At 39.3% G+C, this 24,591-nt stretch overlaps 2 protein-coding genes across 7 annotated transcripts in view; one reads left to right on the plus strand and one right to left on the minus strand.

Annotated features, from left to right (window-relative positions):
- The window catches only part of LOC109627612 (protein Dok-7-like), a 23,562-nt gene extending 17,245 nt beyond the window's left edge, over window positions 1-6,317 (plus strand). For all 6 annotated transcript variants that reach the window (XM_020084276.2, XM_020084275.2, XM_020084277.2 and 3 more), the window contains 5 exons: window positions 2,661-2,726; window positions 2,917-2,962; window positions 3,813-3,941; window positions 4,104-4,289; window positions 4,962-6,317. In XM_020084276.2, the coding sequence (XP_019939835.2) occupies window positions 2,661-2,726; window positions 2,917-2,962; window positions 3,813-3,941; window positions 4,104-4,289; window positions 4,962-5,110 (576 nt within the window). In that variant the 3' untranslated portion in view covers window positions 5,111-6,317. The remainder of the gene's footprint in view (window positions 1-2,660; window positions 2,727-2,916; window positions 2,963-3,812; window positions 3,942-4,103; window positions 4,290-4,961) is intronic.
- On the minus strand, window positions 4,577-21,034 carry lrpap1 (low density lipoprotein receptor-related protein associated protein 1). Its single transcript, XM_069529884.1, has 8 exons — window positions 20,721-21,034; window positions 14,914-15,058; window positions 12,814-12,944; window positions 11,163-11,283; window positions 10,040-10,195; window positions 8,553-8,635; window positions 7,839-8,015; window positions 4,577-7,114 (listed from the first exon to the last, which is right to left on the minus strand). The coding sequence occupies exons 1-8, from the start codon at window positions 20,880-20,882 to the stop codon at window positions 7,046-7,048; spliced, it is 1,044 nt and encodes a 347-aa protein (XP_069385985.1). The 5' UTR covers window positions 20,883-21,034; the 3' UTR covers window positions 4,577-7,045.
- Window positions 21,035-24,591: the final 3,557 nt, after the last annotated feature.

Consider the following 24,591-nt stretch of genomic DNA (forward strand, 5'->3'; position numbering starts at 1 on the left):
GGCAGAGTTAGAACAAGTGATATTGCTGAACTTACAGAATTGTCTCCTGCTGTCACAGACATTTTACTGCATTAGAGTCAATGAGCCTCAGTGAGACTCAGCTGTAAATTCTATAATCTTAAATTCTCTGTCTTTCATGGTAAGTATCTTCATTACTTTGGCAGACCTGCCGGGGAATAGAGAACATTTTTCAGGAATTATTTTCTTTAACTTTACAATGTGGGGTGTTTTTCAACATTTTGATAATTCAGCCACACACTGAGTGTGTGAAATTTGGAGCAGATCAAAATCAAAATCAGGATCTAGTGAATTTCAATGTTGTTTTATGAGGAGACTGTTGGGCCTTGGTGGAGGTATGCACCAATAGTTTCATTTTAGTTTGTAACATGTTTGACTAAAGGGAATCTCAAATTCTACAGCGACATTAAATAGAACCGTCTCTCATGCATCACATGGGAAATACAGCTCAATATTGTAGTCCTGTTCCACATACACAAGAAGCTTCACAGAAAATAATGATGCATCATAAAACAGAGGATTAATCAAAACTGAAAGCAGTTGAGAATTAAAAATAACTACAAAAACTATCCAGATGTTTAACATACTAAACTTCATAAGATTTGAATAAAATATACATATACCTTCTATCACAACAGAAAATTGTAAAAAGCGTTTCTAATATTTGTTTTTTGTTGATAATGTAAAAAATTGTATCTCTACTTTAACAGTAGCTTGTGAGGCCAAAGTGTTTTACTTTTGAATTATTTTAAAATGCATAGTAAGAGTCTTTCAGTCCGTCCTTGTGTGGATCTACGTCTCAAATGCACTTTTCTTCTGTTCGGTCTTTGAAGTCGTTTCAACTTTTGGCCTCACTGAGTTATATAATATTGCAGTGTTTGCTGCTGATGCACAGGCAGCTCAAAAAGCACTTATCTGGCCTCTTCACATGCACACTGCTTCTTGCTATTGAGTCTAAAGACTCACTTGGGTGCTGCCTTTGTAATTGTGATTTACAGCAGTTGCTTAAAGGCTCGAGTCGCAGTTAAGAAAAGTGTAAAATGCTGAGCATGCTTTTCCACAGGAGCAGAAAAACAAGCGAAAATGATTTCTGTGATTCAAACTGAACATCATCAGCAACACAAATCAAGACAAATGATCCCAGCTACTTAAAGGGATAGTTCACCCAAAAAAGAAAATTCACTCATTTACCCACCACTATACCGATGGAGGGGTGGGTAAAGTGTTTGGGTCCACAAAACACTTATGGAGTCTCAGATGTAACTTTGTAGCAGTCGATTGAGCTCTTACTGTCGAATGTCCTTATGGGCAGTTTGTCTGGCCCAAGTGTATGAGGTAAATATCATTCTATCGTCAAAGTTATGAAGCCTTGTCTAGTTTGGATGGGTTGAAAAAAAAGTTTTTAAAGTAGCCACTGTTCGCCCAGTGCATCAGTTTGTTTTCCAGGTTTGAAACCTTGTAAAACTTGAGTTTTGACTGGGCAAACTTCATTTTGAACTTTGCAGACGTGCACTTGCTCTCCTCTTATTTCAAAGACTTATATGCAAAGACTTTGGCAGCTTTGTCCTAGTTCTACTTCAGAGCGCAGACAACTGTGCATCCTGTACACGTCCATCATTGGAGGAGCAGTCTGTCAAACCCAAATAACCTGGTGTCAGACATGTGATTGGACTCTCCTCCTGCAGCAAATAATAGGCCAGGAGCCCGACATAAGTTCCCTCTCACATTGAGGTAGAGCCACTTTTCCCCAGAACCACTAATACAGGAGAACAATAGTTGCTATAAAAGAAAGAGGTGTGGTTTTCAATTTGAAAACCTGTCGTGGTTTTCCCTCAGATACTTTAGTCTGAAACCTCAGAAGCTCTCAGAGGAGCTCTCACCACATTGTGTTTAATTAATTTTCTGATGGGTTGTGCAAAGTGTTTTCCCCCCATGTAGCGCGCACGGAATCAGCAGAGCAGGAGAGGAAGCAACGTGTCTTGTGATTTCTGACAGCTTGTGTGGGAGTGTGTGTCTGCATGTGTGTGTAAGTTGGCGAGATAGAAAGAGCAAAACGGGAGAGAGAAAGTTAATCAGTACTGATGAAACCAGCAGAAACCGTCAGAAAGCAGAGTCCACAAATGAGTTTCTTCATTCATCAGTCCTCAGTGTCAGCAGTTCAGTGTGGTAAAGAATTCCAACCCTGAACGTTGGGTAATGAGACGACGCCTGGTTCCTCAAGTCACACTGACACAGAACGTGTGACAGATAATATTCCTGAAGCAGCAGCCGGCCGTGTTATTAGCCGCTGTGTGCTGGAGACAGTGGTAAATTGGGACACGCTGTCTGAGAGATTTTTCATGTTTGAGGCAGCCTCCCCCTTTGTCTCCTGTCTGCCACCTCTTAAGATGTCATCCCAGCCTCTGGGCTCTACATCACCCTCTTCTCCTCTCCTCCTCACCTCCTGCCCCTGCCATCCCTTCCTTCCCTCCCCTCATCAATCCCTCTCTAAGCGGCTTCTCTGCCCACAGCGACTCAGACATCCACCCCCCCTCCCTTTAACATTTCTCACCTGTATGAAAACGTTCTCTTTTCCTGTTGACTGCTGCAGTGGAAAACAATTAGTCCTTATGATGATAACCTCTCTTGTCTCCCATCTATAGTGCAGTGCAGACAACTACATTACACCGGAGCAGTGGCGTTCAGTGAGGAATAGATGCTTGACCCAGGTGAGCTTTTATCTGCCTGTCTTAGCTCGAGCCATAAAAAAAAGCTGTAGCGCAGTCATCCTCTTATAAATGAAACGTTGACCTTATAAGAAACACTTTAAAAAAATGAAGGAATAAGCTGTACACGTTTCAAACAAATTCTCAAGAGGATTAAAGATAAAATCTCATTTTGTTGTCATCTATTTTCAAGGCTGCCAACCCACCACCATTATTCGTCTCACCTGCAGATACACAAGGTGGGTTTGTGCTCGAATATTTCCACATCTACTCCACTGTATCTCTTTTTTTCTAACTTTAACATGAACGTTTTATATGCAGTATAAAATATGACAAATTGTTATAAATTAAACTGTCAGATTACCATCTATAATATGGTTAAAATGATCGGTGCTGTCTTCATGTTTAAGTAATAATAATAACGGGATAGAAGATCCCCTGGTTTTATAACACATATTAAACAAGATTATGAAAAAAAGAGACTGAGCTCTTCTCAATCATAATTCTGATGATGGGCTTTAGGCTAAAAGTTTGGGGCTAGAACAAATGTAATAAAATAACCTTGCTTCTTATTTGCTGAGAATATTTACCTTCTCTCTTTAACTTCAGTGAATAAATGAATTAATGGTACTCTTTTGGAATCGTCCAGTAGATCATCTCCACAGCAGCTATGATTTAGTGCTGTGGCTACAATTAAATCCTATGGGGCAACTCTGACAGTCCAAGAAACATCCTCTAAAAGAGTTTTTTGATGAATTGCTATGCTGGGCCTTTACTAAGAGTCTAGCAACATTACATTTCTTTTTCAACGGCAAGTCTCACTCTCAAGTCTCCTGAGACTTGAGTTGTTGTAGGAAGATAAAGGTGTTAACGACTGAGAGAGAGAGAGGAGTTTGGATATAACACAGAGACACTATTAAGGTTGAATCTTTTTCTCATGTGGACAATGCGGCCCCACAAGAGCTCCTTACTTTTAATGTAGCTTCTTTGTAATGCAGTATTTACTGTTGCTTCACTACACTGAAGTCTATTCTGTGACTCTCTGTGTGACTGTCAAATACTAATGTGCTAAATAAAACCTGTTGTCAGATGCGCGTCTCTATGTGAGAGAGGAACATGACGACAGTGCGGACATGGCTCTGAAGAAGTCGTCGGCCTCTCGGTCCCCCTCTGTCCCTCCACCTCTACCCATCACACTGAGGCCAACATCAGCCGGTGGTAAGAGAATTACATCACTGATGAGTTCACTGTCTTGAATGTTCTTAAAGATTTTTATTTAAAAGAGGGGCAGCTTCATAATACATTTTGAAGCTTAGTGGTGCTGGCTCAGGATCATCCAGGCTGCCACTTCAACAGCTCTTTTTTGGATTTTTACTTCAGGTATGTTCCGGTCTCCCTGTGGAGCTCCTCCGTCTGTGACCCCAGACACTGGGCTCCATATTGACAGGACTATCAATTATGTCAACGTCCTGCCGTTTAAACCAATCAGAGAGCTGCTGCACAGTGAGATGGACTTGCAGGATTCCAGCTCAGCTCCAGTCTCCAGTCTGCACCGTGATGTCACAGGTAACTCTCCACACCTCTGCTGATCCAGAGCCTTAATGACAATTTTAGATTTGGTGCTTCTTTATTGTCTTTGTCCTCTTCTGTTCCCGCCCACCATGACAAGACACAGACACAACATCAAGAAAGACTATGAACATGTACTAATTCACAGATGGTTTTCTTGATAGGGTCCAGTGACAGCTGCTTATTTCCCCACTGACATCCTTCTCTTTTATGAGCTTTGAAAAAACAAGGGTGGAAAAGAAAAAGGGTTTTTGCAGCTAGATACAACCAATACAGACACTTAATGAACTAGGAGAAAATTTATTCATGGAATACAGAAGTGAATTTATTTTTCATTGCTACTTACTACTGATTGATGTGGCATAATCAAGACATTTTCTGGTGGTGAAAATGAAGCAATTTGATGCAGCGGCACAGAATTTAGAGCTGTTTCAACGTATTAAACTTCTCAGGTGGAAATTTGTATATTAAAATTAATATCCTAGCTTAAAGCAATTTACAGATTCTTAAAATCAAAGATGAATGCTTGATTGATAAATCAACAACACCATCAGGTAGGAAAATGGTACAAGTAAGTGAACATCATATTACATAGCATGTGTTTCCTGTTGGGTTTAAGGTGTCAAACTGCAGAAACAGGAAATAAGTTTCTTCTTCTCTCCCAACCAGAAGAGGGCTCCCTCAGGTACGCCCACCTCGACCGTGCTGCCATGGGAACAGCTCAGAGAGTGGGGGCGGAGCATGACCAGGGCAGAGAGGACAGACTGACTCAGCAGGAGAACAGGCGGCGAGGCCACCACACTGAGTGCAATGACTGAGTTGATGACACTTTAAAAAAACGTTGTCATTACGGACTCTCTCCATCTCTCTGAATAAGCTTCATGCTCAAGTGCAGGTGATCATCACACTTAAACACACACACACACACACACACACAGTTGTACCAGTGTACAATAATATTTCCACAAACAATCCATTCCAATATAAAGAAGAAAATAGGACATGTCTGGATAGTTTTTTATGCAGCTGCCATCATGGATGTGTTTTGTTTATATGCTCTAATTTCTCTATATCTATAGATTAGAATTTGTTGCCTTTTTAACCTAGTTTTTTTGGCTGCATGGCACTTACAAACACTGTGGCAACTGTTGACGAAGGAACTATTTTCTATGCTCCTCTTTTAAGATTCTCTCAGGATGACTGCAGATCTGCATACGATGAAGTAATACATGACACCACAAACTACTGTTTACCACTGATATTACAGACGTGAGACACTGGTGTCATTTGTTAGAAATTCTTGTTGTGGATAGTTCTCATTGTTTGGGTGTGGCTGTATTTGTTGTTGCCTCTCTCACAGAGTTAGCAACTGCCATTGTTTTATTTCATACTATTTATCACAGGTTTGGTTCACACAATGAGATCAAGCCCTTCTTCCCATCGCACTGACACCTGCAATCAAGTGCTGAGAGTCCCAGATAGCTCGTCAGTCATTCCACATAAGAGCTTTAAAGTATTCGATTGAAGTAAGCAGCTTAGAGTTATATCTCGGGTGCAAATTATATTAAACCGGGCCCATGTGAGCCAAGCAGGACATGACTGAGCAATCAGCCAGCCGGTAACATTATTCATCCCCGTGATCAATGTCTGCTTCTGGTCCATGAGAGGGCAAGAATTGATGAATGAAAAAGCGCAGCATGTGTGCTCCAATTTTTCACCTCCCTCTTGATATCATCAGGACAAAGAGTCCAATATTTGAGGGAAATTCTTTATTTATGGTGGCAGTTCCTCACCAGCGTCTCTGAGGAGGATGTGAGATGAGAGAACATGAGGAAGAGGCAAATTTAGTTTTATTATAAACCACAGTCTGTTAATGTCATTACAAGAAGAACTTTTTGTAAATAGTAGCTGCTTTAATTAAGTCAAAGACTATATGAATGATATTAAACTATATTTTTAAAATATTATTGTTTGTATGCTGTTGGCACCTGTATCTTACTGAACATTAAAGATTGCTGTTACATTTTCAGGTTTCAGTGTTTCTTACCCGAATTCGAAAAGTATTCTTCATTTGATATTGATCAGACAATAACAGTATTGTCACAATATTTCAGCAGACTGAAGCATGAGTCACTAGAGTATTAACAGCTTATGTGATGGAGCAGTTATTACTTGCAGAGCTGAGGACAGGGGGTGTAAATAAATCGTCTGGGCATCGACGTGCCAATATGTCTACTGATGCAGGTGGTTGGCCGCCCTCCAGGACCTGAACCGTCTTAGATACATCATCTGGTTAAGTCTGACTCAACTGCAGCTGTCCGGCCCTTAACAACAACCTCCCACACTACACTTGGCTTTGTTGGAGAAAAGTTACATCTTCAGTTTTTGTACTACAAGCTCACATTTTTGCCAAACTTGCCTGTCATTCGCTGCAGAGTACCAGACTAGTTTGTAAACTAATTTTTAATTCATCTATAACTCTTCTGAAAACCTGACCTGGTAGTTCTAAAAATAAGTCCAGCTAATTTATAAGAAATCTTTCATATGCACAGTATGTACAAACAAAACCATTCATTCAGTCATTGTTCAATCAGCAACTAAGAACACTACAAAAGTAGAAAACCTTCGGTGGAAAAACAGATTCTTTGTACAGTGGATGAAAGGGAATGTGGGGAATGTAGCATACGTTGTGTGTGGTTACAGAAGCGATTTCATTCAACCTTCACTGACGTAATGATGGTGATCTGAGCCGCTCAGAGCTCATTGTGCTCGAGTCCCTGGCGAGAGATCTTGTTGGACAAATCCTGCATGTGTTTCTTCATCTGAAAGCAAGAGAGATAATGTACAGTCAGTGGCAAAATAGATTATGTCAATACAAGTAAACACACACACACACACGCACACACACACAGCCACTTCCTTGTATTAAAAATACACATGCTAAGAGTGAAGAAGACAAGATGAGCGGTCCTTGAGATATGTGAGCCACACACTTACAGATTTCCAGATTTGTAGAGATATTCTTAGCTGGAGTTGCAGTTTGTTAGTTGTTAGTTAAACCATTTGTTTTATTGTAATATTTTCCTCCAGACTGAGATTATATTTAATGCTTGTCTGCATGATTGTACTATTACTGTATATACTATTACTGTAAATATAGTCAATCAATACAAACACCTCTTGGACAAAGAGATGACCTAAAGATGACCGACGGTACTAATATCTATTTAGCATTAACCTCTGGTCACATGAAAAAACACCAGGATTTATTAATCACGATTTACCACAAAATATGTCATTGTACTAGTAAATATTTCTGGTTTTCAACATTATCCAACAACCATTTCTTTATTACCACTATTGTGTTGCAACTCTAGAATATGAGTCCTACCATTCTACAACCGGAACAATAATAAGTGTTGTAAACCTTTGTCCTCCACTAAAGTGCAGTTTTCTCCAGATGAGTTTAGACTCGTCCACTGTTCATCAGTAGCTGTGTGGTGTTTCGAGGAAATAAGAGTGTGGACTAAAAGCAGACACTTTTACCTTGTAGCCCATCTCCCTGGTCTTCTCAGCGAGTGTGTTGTACTTTTCCTGGTTCCTCTTGATGTGGTCCTTGTCTCCTAAAGCCTCCACATGTCGCAGCTTCTGGTGGGACAGCTCCAGCTGCTCCTGGTAATGGCTGTGCTTTTCCACCTTGGTCTCAAAGTGACGCAGCTCCTCCTAAATGACCAAGAAAAGGAGGGCAACGAACAGACAGGGGGACAAGTTCAGTTCACCTTCAATTACACGCACAGCAGCACAGGGGATCTGATATGCATCTTCAGTAGTAACTAGATAGAAAATGTCACAGAGAAAATACTATTCTCATGCTTCCCTGTGAGTCGTCTGAACCTGGGAGCCAGATGTCTTTTAAAAATTTAAATTTAAATTGAGTTGTTCAGCACATTCGTCTGCCCATGGGACAAAGGGTGAAAGGAGCATGCTGAGAGACAGGAAAGTGGAATACTTTCACTGCATTTCAAATGTTTAATGCATAAAATGTGATCATAATAAGGTGCTCTCTCTGCTTCATGGCTCACCATACACAAGTAGTACTTCGCTACCACGTATACTAGAAAAGTTAAAACTGCTGTTATAAAAAGAGCTCTTGATTTGAAAGTTTCTAAGAGTTGGACTGCAGCAATTCTGATCAAAACAAAAAGTACTATCTGAGAACAGAAACGTCCAAAAATCTGCCACGGAGGATTTAAGGGCCACCTTAAGAGAGTCCAGCTCGTCTTCGCTGAGGTTGGTTCTCTTGGCAGACTCCCACAGTTCAATCACACGAGGCTCCCGAAACTCTATGGAGGAGGAAAAGACAGACAGAAAGATGAAGAAATAAACAATCCAAGGAGACAGCTTGGTGCCTCACCAATACTCGCTCAGACGAGAGGGAGGGAGCTTTGAAGAGGAGCAGTCACAGCAGATGTTTTATAAGATACCATCACAATAACAAGCTGCCCTGGTTGCTCAGTCATTTGTGTATACACTCAATATGAAACAGGACAAACAGAAGAAAAATTGCCTGCATTCATATCTCAGCTCGAAAACAGAGAGTGGGACATTAACACTGCTTTGTGCTCAGGTGAGAAACAACCTGGAGGAAAGTGAGTAGAGAGGAAGTTAAGTGGTCAGTATGAATCAGCAGAAGGAACATTCCCTTCATCTAAACTCCACAACAGACTCGCTCCGTTGCCTTTAAGGCATTCCTTTTCTTTAAATCATTTGTTGGGGCCTACTTTTGGTTGCAAGTGGAAGATGGAAAATTAATTTACAGTTCAAAAGACTTATTGGTAATATAATTTATTCGTTTGCGGTTTAGAACAACTACTGTTTTGACAACTTCTTGTTTTGGCAACTTAGTGTTTGGGGCTTCCTGGTTCTGCAGTAGAACCATTGCTTTTATTTTCCAATGTGTACCAGCTACAACAGCTGTGCTAACTTCCACCTGCAGTGCAAAGCAGCAATGAATTTTGACAATGATGTACAATGTAAAATAACAAATGCTGAATATTTTGTATTGTTTATTTACAGTTTTCACCAGCATGTTAATGAGGAAGTCTTCGAGTAAATGGTCAACCTTTTACTACTATGACTGTCTTCACTAGCTCTGGTTGACCTTGGTGTTTAGTCAGAGTTACGACACACTGCACGAGAACACTATACTCGCACTGAAACCTGTACAGCTGAGACGCCACAGCAGCGACATCGATTTCAAGCAGCTGATTAACAGAAACAATAAGACGACCTAATCAGAGTAATAAATAAGTGAAACATCACAAGGACACTGGATGGATGCTGCACTCCGAGCTGCTTTAAATAACACTCTCTCTATTCTGATTTTTCACGTCCTTCACATTCAAGCGGATTTCAGACATTCGCTGAATTTGGAATTATCTCCTGAAATTACCCACAGGGGCTGTATGTGAGAGCAAAGAATGTCTCGGTCGGTTACTCTGGATTCTCACCGGACTTTTTCCTGCAAACCCTGAAGTAAAAATTATAGGCAATGTCCGAATCAGCCAATGTGAGAATACAGCAGGAGTCACAGTGAGTGAATGGGCACGATGATAACATTTCCAACATGCGACAGATGAAAACCAAAAAAAAGTTAAAAGAAAAAAAATATTTTAGGATGAAACAGATGATGTCAACTAGGAAAGACAAGGAGATTTGTGTGTCCATGCATGCTTTGTCTCCCTCACCGCTGTCTTCGGTGAAGCCCTCGTGGCTGAGCTTGCGGAGGCGCTCAAAGCCCTGGTTGAGGTCTCTCATTTTCTGCTTCAGGTCCGTGTGCTTCTGGTGCAGCACATGCTCTTTGGCTTCACCCTCCAGGGGAGAGATCACATTCTTGTGGATTTCTGTTGAGACAAAGAGACAGGGGGGGAAGAGGAGAGGAGGTGACAGGTTAGGAGTTAGGAAGCTGGTTTAGATGAGAGGATGTAGAGTCTATTGGTTGAGTTGTAAGTGAGGAGATGAGGTTCCCTCTTGTTTCACCCCTGAAAAAGGAAAGGAGGTTCAAAGCGGACAAAGGCCAACTGGACAGCGCAACACTGACTTGATAATAACAGTTGACATTTGGATCAAAAGGAAAAAACAATAAATCCGAGGTCAAATGAAGTCTGGGAGACCTATGTGGAGGAGGTGGTGTGGTGGAGGTGCACAGAGAGACTCCCCCTCCAGGCAACATGTGATTGGCTCAATATTTAAGTGCATCAGACAAGCAGAAAAATACCCCTGGCTTGTTTGGCAGAAACATGGCACTGTGGAGAACGGAAACGGAAAAGTCCTGGCACAAAACGTCTGCAAAGTGTCAATCAACGCCGAAAGAGATGCGCCTGCCGCCCGTGTCCATCTGAAACACAGCAGGGCCTGTCAGCTGGACTTAAAACTCACAATCTGATGTGATGTGACAGCTACTGATAGAACACAGAGTGGGGGGCGATACCTGCCACCTACGTAAATTAGATTTAACAAACAGAGAAGGAGCCTTTCTTACTTGGGCCTGGGCATTTTCTGCATATATTTTGCTATAAAACTATCCTGATACATAGAAAATATAGATCTTGCCTTATTTCTCAGAAAATTAGCAGAATCTTATGTTAAGGCTAAGTTTAGCATAATTAAGTCTATGTAATAAAACATATGGAATTAAATGAGCTCCTTAGAGCTGAGAAGACAAATATATAATATGTTGCTGTGACACAGCAGCACAGAGGAGAATGGGGATCAAATGCTCATAAACTTGGCTTCAGAAAACATCAATAACAGTAAGCAGAGGTGGTGCAACTCGGCATTAGAGCACAGTGAGTGATTCACACAGCTCACCCTCAGTCCTGCTGACTGTGTCCATGAAGATATTGTACTCGTGGATTTTGTCTTTGTGGTGCTGGAACTCCCTCTTAAGGCTCAGTAACTCCTCATTGGAGAACTTCCCTGAGTTCTTGGCCTGGTGCAATTAGAATCATCGGAGACAGAAGGAGTTAGAAATATCAGACCAAAAGGTATATTCTGGATAGAGGCATGAAATACAGATATACACATTTAAAAAATTCATAAAATCAACAGATTGTATAATGCAAGAAGCCATTTTACCATGACATATAGAGGACACATGGCGTGTAGAGAATATCACGTGTTTTACACAGCATCTAAATAAAACATTTTGTTTATTGTTTTTCTCTCTAATGCTTGAATTAATTATGAATTATATTAAAACATTTTAACACCATTCAAGCAGATGCAAATATAAAATCTAATCGTCGACTGCTCTTTTTAAGCACAATTTGTGTTGACAAAGTAGAATTACATCTACCAACCAATCAAGCTGCAGTTTACATCCGTGTCTGTCCAGTTTTGTGTAATATACGTAGAGAAGACTTTGAGGGAATCAAATGGAAGGTATTAAGTGTATTTTTTCATAATTAGTACATTAATTCTTTTTAATTGATGGCATTATTTGTTTAGTGACCTTTGACCACCAAATTCTTATCAGTTCATCTTTGCATCCAAGTGAACGTTTCTGCCATATTTGGAATCATTTCCTCAAGATGTTCCTGATAAATCCCATTAACAAGAATGGTGACCTACACTTCCGAAGTAATAAAAACTGTGTTTTAAGCCTAAAAGTCCACCGGGAGTAGCTAAGCTAGTGGACTAAGCTACACGACAGTGTTTCCTAGAGTCCATGAATGCACCTTGTCAAGGATATCAGTGGACATTTAGGCTAAAAACACGATGTAAAGGACCTTGTTTTGAGTCAAATATGAATGTCGGGACTTGCAGACACTTGGATGACACCACATGAGCAGTATGGAAGCATGTTATGTTTATTCAGTTGTTTTATTATGGCCAATGACTTCAATTGTATTTGTGCTACAAAGTTCTTCTGAGACTCCGGATGTGTTTTGTGGACTCAAACACTTCACCCACCCCTCCATCAGCATAGTGGTGAGTGGATAATGAGATCATTTTGTGTTTCCAGTGAACTATCCCTGAACCTTTCTGCTTTTTCTGCTGAAGACTTAAATTGTGTAATTTGAGTAATTGTGAATTAAACTTCTCTTAATTTTCATTCTTTAACAAGCTGCATAGTTGCCAAAGCACCAGCGTTTGAAATGATGGGCCTGTAAACAAAAAACATTTTATTTTGTGCTTTAAAAAAAGTGTTACTTTGATCCAAAGTTAAATGAAATGACTATTGGTGCTGCTGAGTGAAAACTGAAACCTCAAAGACCGTTCACTGTGTCAATCATTTAGTATAACTCATGTGTTTCAAGTGTTTTTTTTTCGAAAATCAAAGAGATGTTGAACTTTATAATGTCTATTATTCATTAATTTATTTATCTACCTAAATCAATTTGATAGGATACCACCCCACAACCATTTTATATATACATGGTTTCCACATATATAGTATAATATATACTGTATATAGTTATTTTTCTTCCTCTCTTTGCACACAAATTCAAACATGTACCTTGTTCCAGAGTTTGTCGAGCCTGGGATCATCAAATACGTCTCCCTCCTTGGTGTCGTGGTCTTTCAGGGAGTTGCTCTCCAGCGGTCGTGTGTCTCTTTTCCCATCCATCCCATACTTGGCCAAGATCACTGCACAACAATAATACATTCACTTTTTATTAACATTGATATAAATGATGCTGACATAAGCCTGTGAGGAGTTACAACTGAGCCTGTCTGAGCTCAGGAGAATGTAATGACTAAGACACATACTTCATCATTGAAAATGAGAAACTCTAACACATTTCACATTAAAAATTACCCAGAGCCATACAACCCTTGACAGCAGCTCATTAATTCCACAGTCACCACACCATTTAAAAAAAACTGAAATAGGGAGCAGCTTCCCTAATGATTCAAGAGCAGAAAAAAAGATTAGAACACTGACGGTTTAGTTGGGGAAGCAGACGAGAGCTTAACAAAATAAACTTTTTTTTTCTCTGACAAAAGTAGCACACATTAAAAACTTAATATCTAAAGATGAGCATGAGAGATGAAGGAAATTCTCATTTATCCTCCCGCTTGGATGGCAGCAGGCTTCCACAAACAAGGTAACAAAAAAGGACAAGATTTAAAAAAATATTCTAAATGCATCAAAATCTTTCAGGACACAAATTTCCCATGACAGAAAACTGATGATGTTGCTGCGTGTTTAGCATTTCTGTAACTAATTTGTTACATATTTACAAGTTATGTGCAAAAAATACTGTGCAGCACAAGTTATCATCGGTCTAGTAGCCAACATCTTAGACTGATACACTCAACACAACACAGAGCTGGACTTTGCTCTGAAGAAGCTCTACCCTCATTACTCTGCTCTAGTAAACTCTTATTGCATCAGCTGATTCAGCATCATCCCAACACTGTGGTTACCCATCAGTGTCACTTATTAACTACTCATCCTTCATTAAGACAGTGTCCACATGTCTGGTTTAAAATCCTCATAAAAAAGGTGAAAGAACTTGAAGATATTTTACTTTTATTTTTTTTACGAGAGCTCAGAGGATCAGAAAGAAGTGCTGCAAAAGTAGAAAATAATTGAGAGTGACAGGAACAATTTTTCAGCCCAATCAGAATGACTCAAGTAAAATGGTGTGATTCAGAGAAGGAGAAGGTGAGTTTAGGTCCCCCTAAAAAATATATATTTATCCTTCAAAAGGAGCTCAATATGGCCATGCTGCTCTGCCTGGAGCTGGAGTGGTCACTCCTCCACTGAGGAGTTTGGATGGAGTGCAGGACGGGTGTACTCGCACAGGGCAGGAAGATCACTCGCCGATGGCAGCAGAATGTTAAACAGATGTTCAGTATTTGGCTGGTGAAGAACCCTTCACACACTAATACACCAGCTCCGGGTTTAATCATGACTTGATTAGGATTTGATTTTCAAAGTATGTCTGTCTTGACCTTTTATCACCTGAAGGAACTGTAGGAAAAGACGGAAACCGCAGCTTTTCCAAACTTTGGTGCTCAACAACTCTGGAGTTGTGTGGATGGCAGGCGTTCACGTGGCAACAGTGATGCGTTTTAAAATGAAAATGGGTTTGTGTGGATCCACTTTGACTTGTTAAAACCTGTGAGAGTATCTTAAATCCAACATTCACAGATTTCACACTCATCCTAAGTGTTTAGAAAATGTGACCCAAAAACTGTCTATAGGACCATTTGCTCCATAATTAAATAAAATGTTCTTGATCAGGGTTTCATGTATTTATACCTTTCACATGCTAAATTTGTATAGAAACAGGAGATTGTGTAAAAACAAAAACTAACCTTGACAGAGATGAGAAATTACATTTCCTCAGGGACTTGTTTTGCTGCTAGAACATTAAATATTTTACCAGCCAAATGGTAGTTTATTAAATTTAAGCCATCATGTCAACAATAATTACTCCTTGGAGTTAGTAGTGTTAATTACTTGTCAAAATCATAAAAATTTCAGCACAGAGAGCCACTGCCAAGATCTGGGATAGAATATTCAAGGAAGAGCAACTCAACAGTGAATTTAGGTTGAAGTGAGGACACAATTCCTGACTGTACTACTGAGCAGAGACTGTCTCACCATTGAAGTTACGTCTGAGCTGGGCCTCTTTCTCCCCATTTTCATCCAGCCCCTCCACCTTAATCTTCTTCCACTGCATCTCATCTTTTTCCTGAATCTTCAGATCACTGTGCAGCTCAGCCTGCCGCACCGGGGACAACTGCGTCTATCAGGACCAGAACAAGAGACAATCGTAAAACTACTGTGACAGAGGGAGGGAGAAAGATTGAGCAGAGAGAAGGGGGGAGAAAGACTGGAAATAGAAACAGTGACAAAGTAAAAAAATAACAATGTGACAGTTTATGCTGCAAATTATGCTGGAAGGTAAGTTAAATAAACTGTAGCTGTTCCATCAGTGAAAATGGAAAATTTCAATTTAGAGATTTTATTTGAGCAGAAGTGGAAAAATTCTTCAAACTCAATCCTAATCTCTCTCTGACCTCGATGACAAACTTCAAAATGACAGTCTGCACTGGTCTGAAAATAGGGCAGGTCATGGTGAGTAAAGCAGGATGTGCTGAAGAAGATTTGCTGTTCTGTTTCTTTTTACCATTGGACATATGAATAACAATAATAACAAGAATCATCATCATCATAATTAAGTTAATTTATGGAGCACTTTTCAAAAAACACATTACAAAATACTTAACAAAGGCAGCAAATAAAAAAATGCAATGGATAAAAACAATAGAGAGAACAGAAATAGTGAACAGAAATAGGGAAATTAAAACTTGAATAGAATTCATTAGTACTCTGTCTTTATGGTTAACAGTGGATATTTCCACCAGAGAGATGACCACAATTATGATTTCTGCAGAGGCCCACTGAAGTTATCTGGGGCAACTGGGTAGGTTATCAAGTTCCTCAAAGGCCTTCAGCTGAGATTATTTATTTAACAGTATTCCCAATATGTTGTACCAAGTTTATCCAGCTTATTGGCTGAAAACAAATCAAAACAGTCTTATTAAACAAAGGATACCTGTAACTGACAAATAAACCACATTAATCCTTCACTTACATATTACCAAATGTCAATGTAAGTCTATTTTAAGGGGGTATATCTAAGGCTGGTTGTAGTTTGTGAAATGTGCCAGCACAGTGAGCTTGGACTCTGACGTGGCTCGGGCCTCACTGCTGTGGAAGGTTGTTTTCAGTGGTGTCCACTGTCCTGACGATGAACTGTGATCGTGTGGTCTGTCGTATGTGAAAACCCAGTCATGCCAGACGCACATTGAAAATGGATTTAACCTTGAAATGGTTAAAAGGCTGAAGACAAATGTTGGAAGTAATCTATTATTTGTCACTTATTCTGGACGTTTGATTTGATTTAGTTTAATGAAAGGTAATGTTGTATGTATGTTTTTATTAACTTAAAGGGAAAGTTAGCTATGTTTTGATTATAGCACTTACAGCCAACAGATCTAAACACTACAGACCACAGATTTAAACACTACAGACTGTAGAAAGACTACAGACCACAGATATAATCACTACAGACCACAGATTTAAACACTACAGACTGTAGAAAGACTACAGACCACAGATATAATCACTACAGACCACACATTCAAACACTACAGACTGTAGAAACACTACAGACCACAAATATAATAATTACAGACCACAGATTCAAACACTACAGATTGTAGAAAGACTACAGACCACAGATATAATCACTACAGACCACAGATTTAAACACTACAGACTGTAGAAAGACTACAGACCACAGATATAATCACTACAGACCACAGATTCAAACACTACAGACTGTAGAAACACTACAGACCACAAATATAATAATTACAGACCACAGATTCAAACACTACAGATTGTAGAAAGACTACAGACCACAGATATAATCACTACAGACCACAGATTTAAACACTACAGACTGTAGAAACACTACAGACCACAGATATAATCACTACAGACCACAGATTTAAACACTACAGACTGTAGAAAGACTACAGACCACAGATATAATCACTACAGACCACAGATTTAAACACTACAGACTGTAGAAAGACTACAGACCACAGATATAATCACTACAGACCACAGATTTAAACACTACAGACTGTAGAAAGACTACAGACCACAGATATAATCACTACAGACCACAGATTTAAACACTACAGACTGTAGAAACACTACAGACCAGATATAATCACTACAGACCACAGATTTAAACACTACAGACTGTAGAAACACTACAGACCACGGATATAATCACTACAGACCACAGATTCAAACACTACAGATTGTAGAAAGACTACAGACCACAGATATAATCACTACAGACCACAGATTTAAACACTACAGACTGTAGAAAGACTACAGACCACAGATATAATCACTACAGACCACACATTCAAACACTACAGACTGTAGAAACACTACAGACCACAAATATAATAATTACAGACCACAGATTCAAACACTACAGATTGTAGAAAGACTACAGACCACAGATATAATCACTACAGACCACAGATTTAAACACTACAGATTGTAGAAAGACTACAGACCACAGATATAATCACTACAGACCACACATTCAAACACTACAGACTGTAGAAACACGACAGACCACAAATATAATAATTACAGACCACAGATTCAAACACTACAGATTGTAGAAAGACTACAGACCACAGATATAATCACTACAGACCACAGATTTAAACACTACAGACTGTAGAAACACTACAGACCACAGATATAATCACTACAGACCACAGATTCAAACACTACAGATTGTAGAAAGACTACAGACCACAGATATAATCACTACAGACCACAGATTTAAACACTACAGACTGTAGAAACACTACAGACCACAAATATAATAATTACAGACCACAGATTCAAACACTACAGATTGTAGAAAAACTACAGACCACAGATATAATCACTACAGACCACAGATTCAAACACTACAGACTGTAGAAACACTACAGACTATACATTTAAACACTACAGACTGTAGATACACTACAGACCATAGATTTGAACACTACAGACTGTAGAAACACTACAGACCACAGATTCAAACACTACAGACCACAGATTAACATTACAGACTATAAATTTAAACACTACAGACTGTAGATACACTACAGACCATAGATTTGAACACTACAGACTGTAGAAAGACTACAGACCACAGATATAATCACTACAGACCACAGATTCAAACACTACAGACTGTAGAAACACTACAGACTATAAATTTAAACACTACAGACTGTAGATACACTACAGACCATAGATTTGAACACTACAGACTGTAGAAACACTACAGACCATAGATATAATCACTACAGACCACAGATTTAAACACTACAGACTGTATAAAACACTACAGAACACAGATATAATCACTACAGACCACAGATTTAAACACTACAGACCATAGATTTGAACACTACAGACTGTAGAAACACTAGAGACCACAGATATAATCACTACAGACCACATATTTAAACACTACAGACCATAGATTTGAACACTACAGACTGTAGAAACACTACAGACCACAGATATAATCACTACAGACCACAGATTCAAACACTACAGACTGTAGAAACACTACAGACCACAGATTCAAACACTACAGACTGTAGAAACACTACAGACCACAGATATAATCACTACAGACCACAGATTCAAACACTACAGACTGTAGAAACACTACAGACTGTAGAAACACTACAGACTGTAGAAACACTACAGACTATAAATTTAAACACTACAGACTGTAGATACACTACAGACCATAGATTTGAACACTACAGACTGTAGAAACACTACAGACCATAGATATAATCACTACAGACCACAGATTTAAACACTACAGACTGTATAAACCACTACAGAACACAGATATAATCACTACAGACCACAGATTTAAACACTACAGACTGTAGAAACACTACAGACCACAGATATAATCACTACAGACCACATATTTAAACACTACAGACCATAGATTTAAACACTACAGACTGTAGAAACACTAGAGACCACAGATATAATCACTACAGACCACATATTTAAACACTACAGACCATAGATTTGAACACTACAGACTGTAGAAACACTACAAACCACAGATATAATCACTACAGACCACAGATTCAAACACTACAGACTGTAGAAACACTACAGACTATAAATTTAAACACTACAGACTGTAGATACACTACAGACCATAGATTTGAACACTACAGACTGTAGAAACACTACAGACCATAGATATAATCACTACAGACCACAGATTTAAACACTACAGACTGTATAAAACACTACAGAACACAGATATAATCACTACAGACCACAGATTTAAACACTACAGACCATAGATTTGAACACTACAGACTGTAGAAACACTAGAGACCACAGATATAATCACTACAGACCACATATTTAAACACTACAGACCATAGATTTGAACACTACAGACTGTAGAAACACTACAGACCACAGATATAATCACTACAGACCACAGATTCAAACACTACAGACTGTAGAAACACTACAGACCACAGATTCAAACACTACAGACTGTAGAAACACTACAGACCACAGATATAATCACTACAGACCACAGATTCAAACACTACAGACTGTAGAAACACTACAGACTGTAGAAACACTACAGACTATAAATTTAAACACTACAGACTGTAGATACACTACAGACCATAGATTTGAACACTACAGACTGTAGAAACACTACAGACCATAGATATAATCACTACAGACCACAGATTTAAACACTACAGACTGTATAAACCACTACAGAACACAGATATAATCACTACAGACCACAGATTTAAACACTACAGACTGTAGAAACACTACAGACCACAGATATAATCACTACAGACCACATATTTAAACACTACAGACCATAGATTTAAACACTACAGACTGTAGAAACACTAGAGACCACAGATATAATCACTACAGACCACATATTTAAACACTACAGACCATAGATTTGAACACTACAGACTGTAGAAACACTACAAACCACAGATATAATCAATACAGACCACAGATTTAAACACTACAGACCACAGATATAATCACTACAGACCACAGATTTAAACACTACAGACCATAGATTTGAACACTACAGACCATAGATTTGAACACTACAGGCTGTAGAAACACTACAGACCACAGATATAATCACTACAGACCACAGATTTAAACACTACAGACCACAGATTTAAACACTACAGACCATAGATTTGAACACTACAGACCATAGATTTAAACACTACAGACTGTAGAAACACTACAGACCACAGATATAATCACTACAGACCACAGATTTAAACACTGCAGACTGTAGAAAGACTACAGACCACAGATTTAAACACTACAGACCACAGATTTAAACACTACAGACTGTAGAAACACTACAGACCACGGATATAATCACTACAGACCACGGATATAATCACTACAGACCACAGATTCAAACACTACAGACTGTAGCAACACTACAGACCATAGAATTGAACACTACAGACCACGGATTCAAACACTACAGACTGTAGAAACACTACAGACCATAGAATTGAACACTACAGACCACAGATTTAAACACTACAGACCACAGATTTAAACACTACAGACCACAGATTTAAACACTACAGACTGTAGAAACACTACAGGCCATAGAATTGAACACTACAGACCACAGATTTAAACACTACAGACTGTAGAGACACTACAGACCATAGAATTGAACACTACAGACTGTAGAAACACTACAGACACAGACAGCACAGACCACAGATTTGAACACGTACCCTCTTGGCTTTCTCCCACACCTGGTTGAGCTTCGCTATCCTGAACTCCACCGTGTTTCCATCACCGCCGCTCGGCTCGGCCTCGTTCACTTCCCGGGAGTATTTTCCAGCCTTGACACCACAACACAGACTCAGAGCAACAAGGAAACACTGCAGCTTCATTTCAACAGCAGCTCCACACAACCAGGGACAGGAACAGAGCTGGAAGACACAAGCTAGGTCAGTAAAATTAGCCGGAAGACACTGCAACCGTGTCTGTTACTGTGCCTCAGCTCACGAGTCATGTGCTCAAAGAGGGAGGGCGCTTCCTCAACAGTTGCATCGTGGGATATGTAGTTTTCTCTCTCAGCCCCGTCGCGGTCACCAAAGCGGAAACGATCTTCTATGAACTACAATTCGTGGAATGCAGCGCTGCGTCGTTACCAGGCAACGGAGGCAGCAGACTCTGAGCAAATAGAAATCCTCCACGTGCCTACGTCCCTGGATGCTGCTGAGTCCCGTTTCTAACAAACAGGTCATGTCCTCTCAAGACAGACCTGGAGCCTCAGAGAAATTAGAGCTTCCTCCCCTGTAGCTTGAAAGCTTGGACAACAATAAGTTCACTCTCAGATCCTTCAGTGTATATATAGTATACTAAATAAGGAATTTAGCTGAAAAGAATGAGGAAGTATCATATTTTTTTGCCTCAAATCATATTAACTATTATATCATATTTTAAAGACTATAGCACCAATATATTTATTCAATATAACTGATGACAGTTTATTTGCTTCATTCACATGCAACAGGTCCTTACCTGTACAATGGTAGGTGGCAAACTGCCCAAAGGGTAAAAGAAAACGGTTAGATCACTGAAGAGGGAAATAGAATATTTAGGGATTAAGAAATGAGTTAACCTGAGCAATTTGTAACGGTGCACTAACTATTTTTGAGGATTACCAAACAAAGGCAGTGTGAAAATAAGTTGTTCTGCTACATTTGTACATTTGATGTTACTACGTGCTTCATTAGTTCACTGTCACTGTACTCAATAACAAGCCTGTTTGTCAGAGTTTCAACATGATGACCTGAAACATTAGTCGAAAAGAAGTAGACGGAAAATTCACAAGATGAAGAGTAGCACAGTCTCCACAGTTAAACCTCATGGAGCTGATTTATGATGAACTGGACATAACGTGAGACTAAAGCAAACTAGAATGGGACTCAGTAGAGCACATATACCACAAGGCCCGATAGTCCCCTTTAATTTAATCCAGCTGCACCAAACTGCACACACTCATAAAAATTTTCACAATATCAAAAACAAAATAAAAGTTACTAGTTACTTACTGTTAGGACATTTGTGATGTGTGGCTCATGAACATTTACTCTGGTTCTTGACCATAGAAATAAAAAGGGATACAGTGACGAAACTCACTCACTTCATGACATCAATGAATCCAATCATACCTTACATCAGCCTATATAGGAGTTCATGTGACTGGGAAAGTGGTGAAAGACTCTGGGACCCCACTGCAGATAATGTAATACACACACATTCGCACACATGCATATACACAAGCATGTACGCCTGCACGTATGCATGCATTTTTGAATTAACAATGGGAATTGTTCATCCCATATTTATGCCAGCCAAGCTTATTGGATTTCATATAAGATGAGATGAGGGAAAGCTTTTTATTATTGATCGTCTGAATTGGTCGCTTCGGAAAAAAAAATGTTTATACAGCATCCATGCCAATATACCTCAATAGCTGAACTAAATCCACTTACACAATATTAAACTGGGAGAAAGAGAGTGGGAAGGAGAGAGACGGACAGACAGACAGAAAGACATTTTACTCCATCGTCTTGATAATATTGTTTCAGAACTTTAATGTCAATAAATCTGATTCCACTGAAAGTGAATTGTATTGAATTGAAGTGAGAGAGAGGGAAAGTGAATGAATGAGGAACTTGTGGGAAGGTGCAATGCAGCAGTTCAGAGCCGCTCAACAAAAAACAAACAAATAATTACATAATAGTATAAATCTGCCATTTGTTACAAGAAATCTTTTATTACTAACCTGACAATAGAATGTAACAGTGACTTTTAGGATTTTTAAAGACATTGGTTGAAATCAAGAAATTTCACCAAGGCCAAAGTCAGTTTATTCATCTAAGGACACAATTATTTTCATTATAATGTCTTTTGAGAATGCAGCAGACCACGTTCACATTAATGCATCTGTAATCATAAACCAATACACTTTTAATATGCTGCATACTGAGTTATTTTGCTTCTGTTACTTTAAGTATTTTATATCCACTCACAGTTAGAAACAATCTTTCCAAGCTCCTAGCTCCCCTATTCATCTGCAGCAGCAGTGCGAGCAAAGGGGGTGATGGGAAATTTCTCTCTGCTTAAATGTGGTGTATGTCACATGATTGGAGCAGCACAGCTCGAGTTGGCTGCCTGAACTAGCTCGCAGGCGTTGCTGCATACATTACATCCTCACCTGAAGACTCCAGAGATTTCTGTGTTGTTGTGAATGCCTCTAGGCCAAGAATCTCCTACTGCATTGTTCATATGTGAAAGGCAAACTCTGGAGAAAGTCTGGACCCAACTGTGCAGACATTCTCTAAGTCTTTGTTGTGTTACTTCTCTATTTACCGAATATAGACGTAAATCTGCTGCTGACGGAGCCACACTCAATGAAACAGTTGTTTTTCTGGGTTCAGTAAAAACAATCTTGGAGATGTTTCATTTCACTGATAGACAGCAGTGCATAAGTCAGGTGTCCCCAGCCTCCTGGCTTTATAGATTCTGAATTCTACTGCATTACATTTTGTTCTTTTGCCTATGAAAACAGAATTAGAAAAGCCTGTACACTGTGTACATCTAAAATTCATATAAATAAAAGACTTGATCTCATAACATCTCATCATTTAATTACACAGTATATTTTCCCTGTCATTAGATGAAATATACATTGGAATGTACGATTCAGTATTATAATTATAATTAGTCTGTACAACAGCGTAACTTTGAACATTGCATTCAATATGTAAAAAGTGGGACGCTGAATGTGTAGCCTTCATGTTGTGTTTGAGAAAGAGCAGCTTTAACCACAGATCCAAGAGATTTGTTTCTGTGGTCTTGGACAGAAACATGTTTCTCTGTAGTCTTATTAAAGATACCCTTGTACTCCCCTAGGTTACTTGACGTATTTGTAGATAAAAATCAGTAGGGTTAATGGATCACAAAGGGATTGAACGGTGAGTGAGTGTTGTTTCGGTTGTCGCTGGTTGTATGAGCCTGCACAAATCTGTGTCTGCCTGTGAGCCTCCGGAGTGGGAAGTCAAGAAACACAGAGAGAGAGGAATTAGGCCAGAGGGAGGCCACTGCACAGTTCACAGCCCACGGTACCAGGACTGTTACATAAAGCATGTTTGATGACAGCATCATTTTGCCTCCCTTTGGCTTCCATTAGGTAGACAGAGAGGAATCGGCTGCAGTGGAGTATGAGAGCAGTGAGATGCAGGAGAGAGACAGAGTGGAACAAAGCAAGAACCAGAAAACAAGGGGGGGAAAGAAAAGAAAGCAGCAGAGAGTGAGATAGTGTGTGTTTTATAAGCAGGTTTTGTTGTCCTGTGGGTGTTGAAGAGGCATAATGAAATAAAGCCTACATTCAATCACTGGCTGAACAAACACAGTCATTATGACCAAGTGACTGCAATAAACAGGCATTGATCATCTTATTACTTGTGCTAATTTAACTGCATGGAACAACAGCAGCAGACCTCACATTAACTCAGAGTCGGCTTGAATTAGCTCTTCACTAATGGAACGTTCACGTTTCAAAATCCTCAATTCTTTAAAAACAGCTAT

This window comes from Paralichthys olivaceus, chromosome 8 (assembly GCF_024713975.1).
Source record: "Paralichthys olivaceus isolate ysfri-2021 chromosome 8, ASM2471397v2, whole genome shotgun sequence".
Taxonomy (NCBI): Eukaryota; Metazoa; Chordata; class Actinopteri; order Pleuronectiformes; family Paralichthyidae; genus Paralichthys; species Paralichthys olivaceus.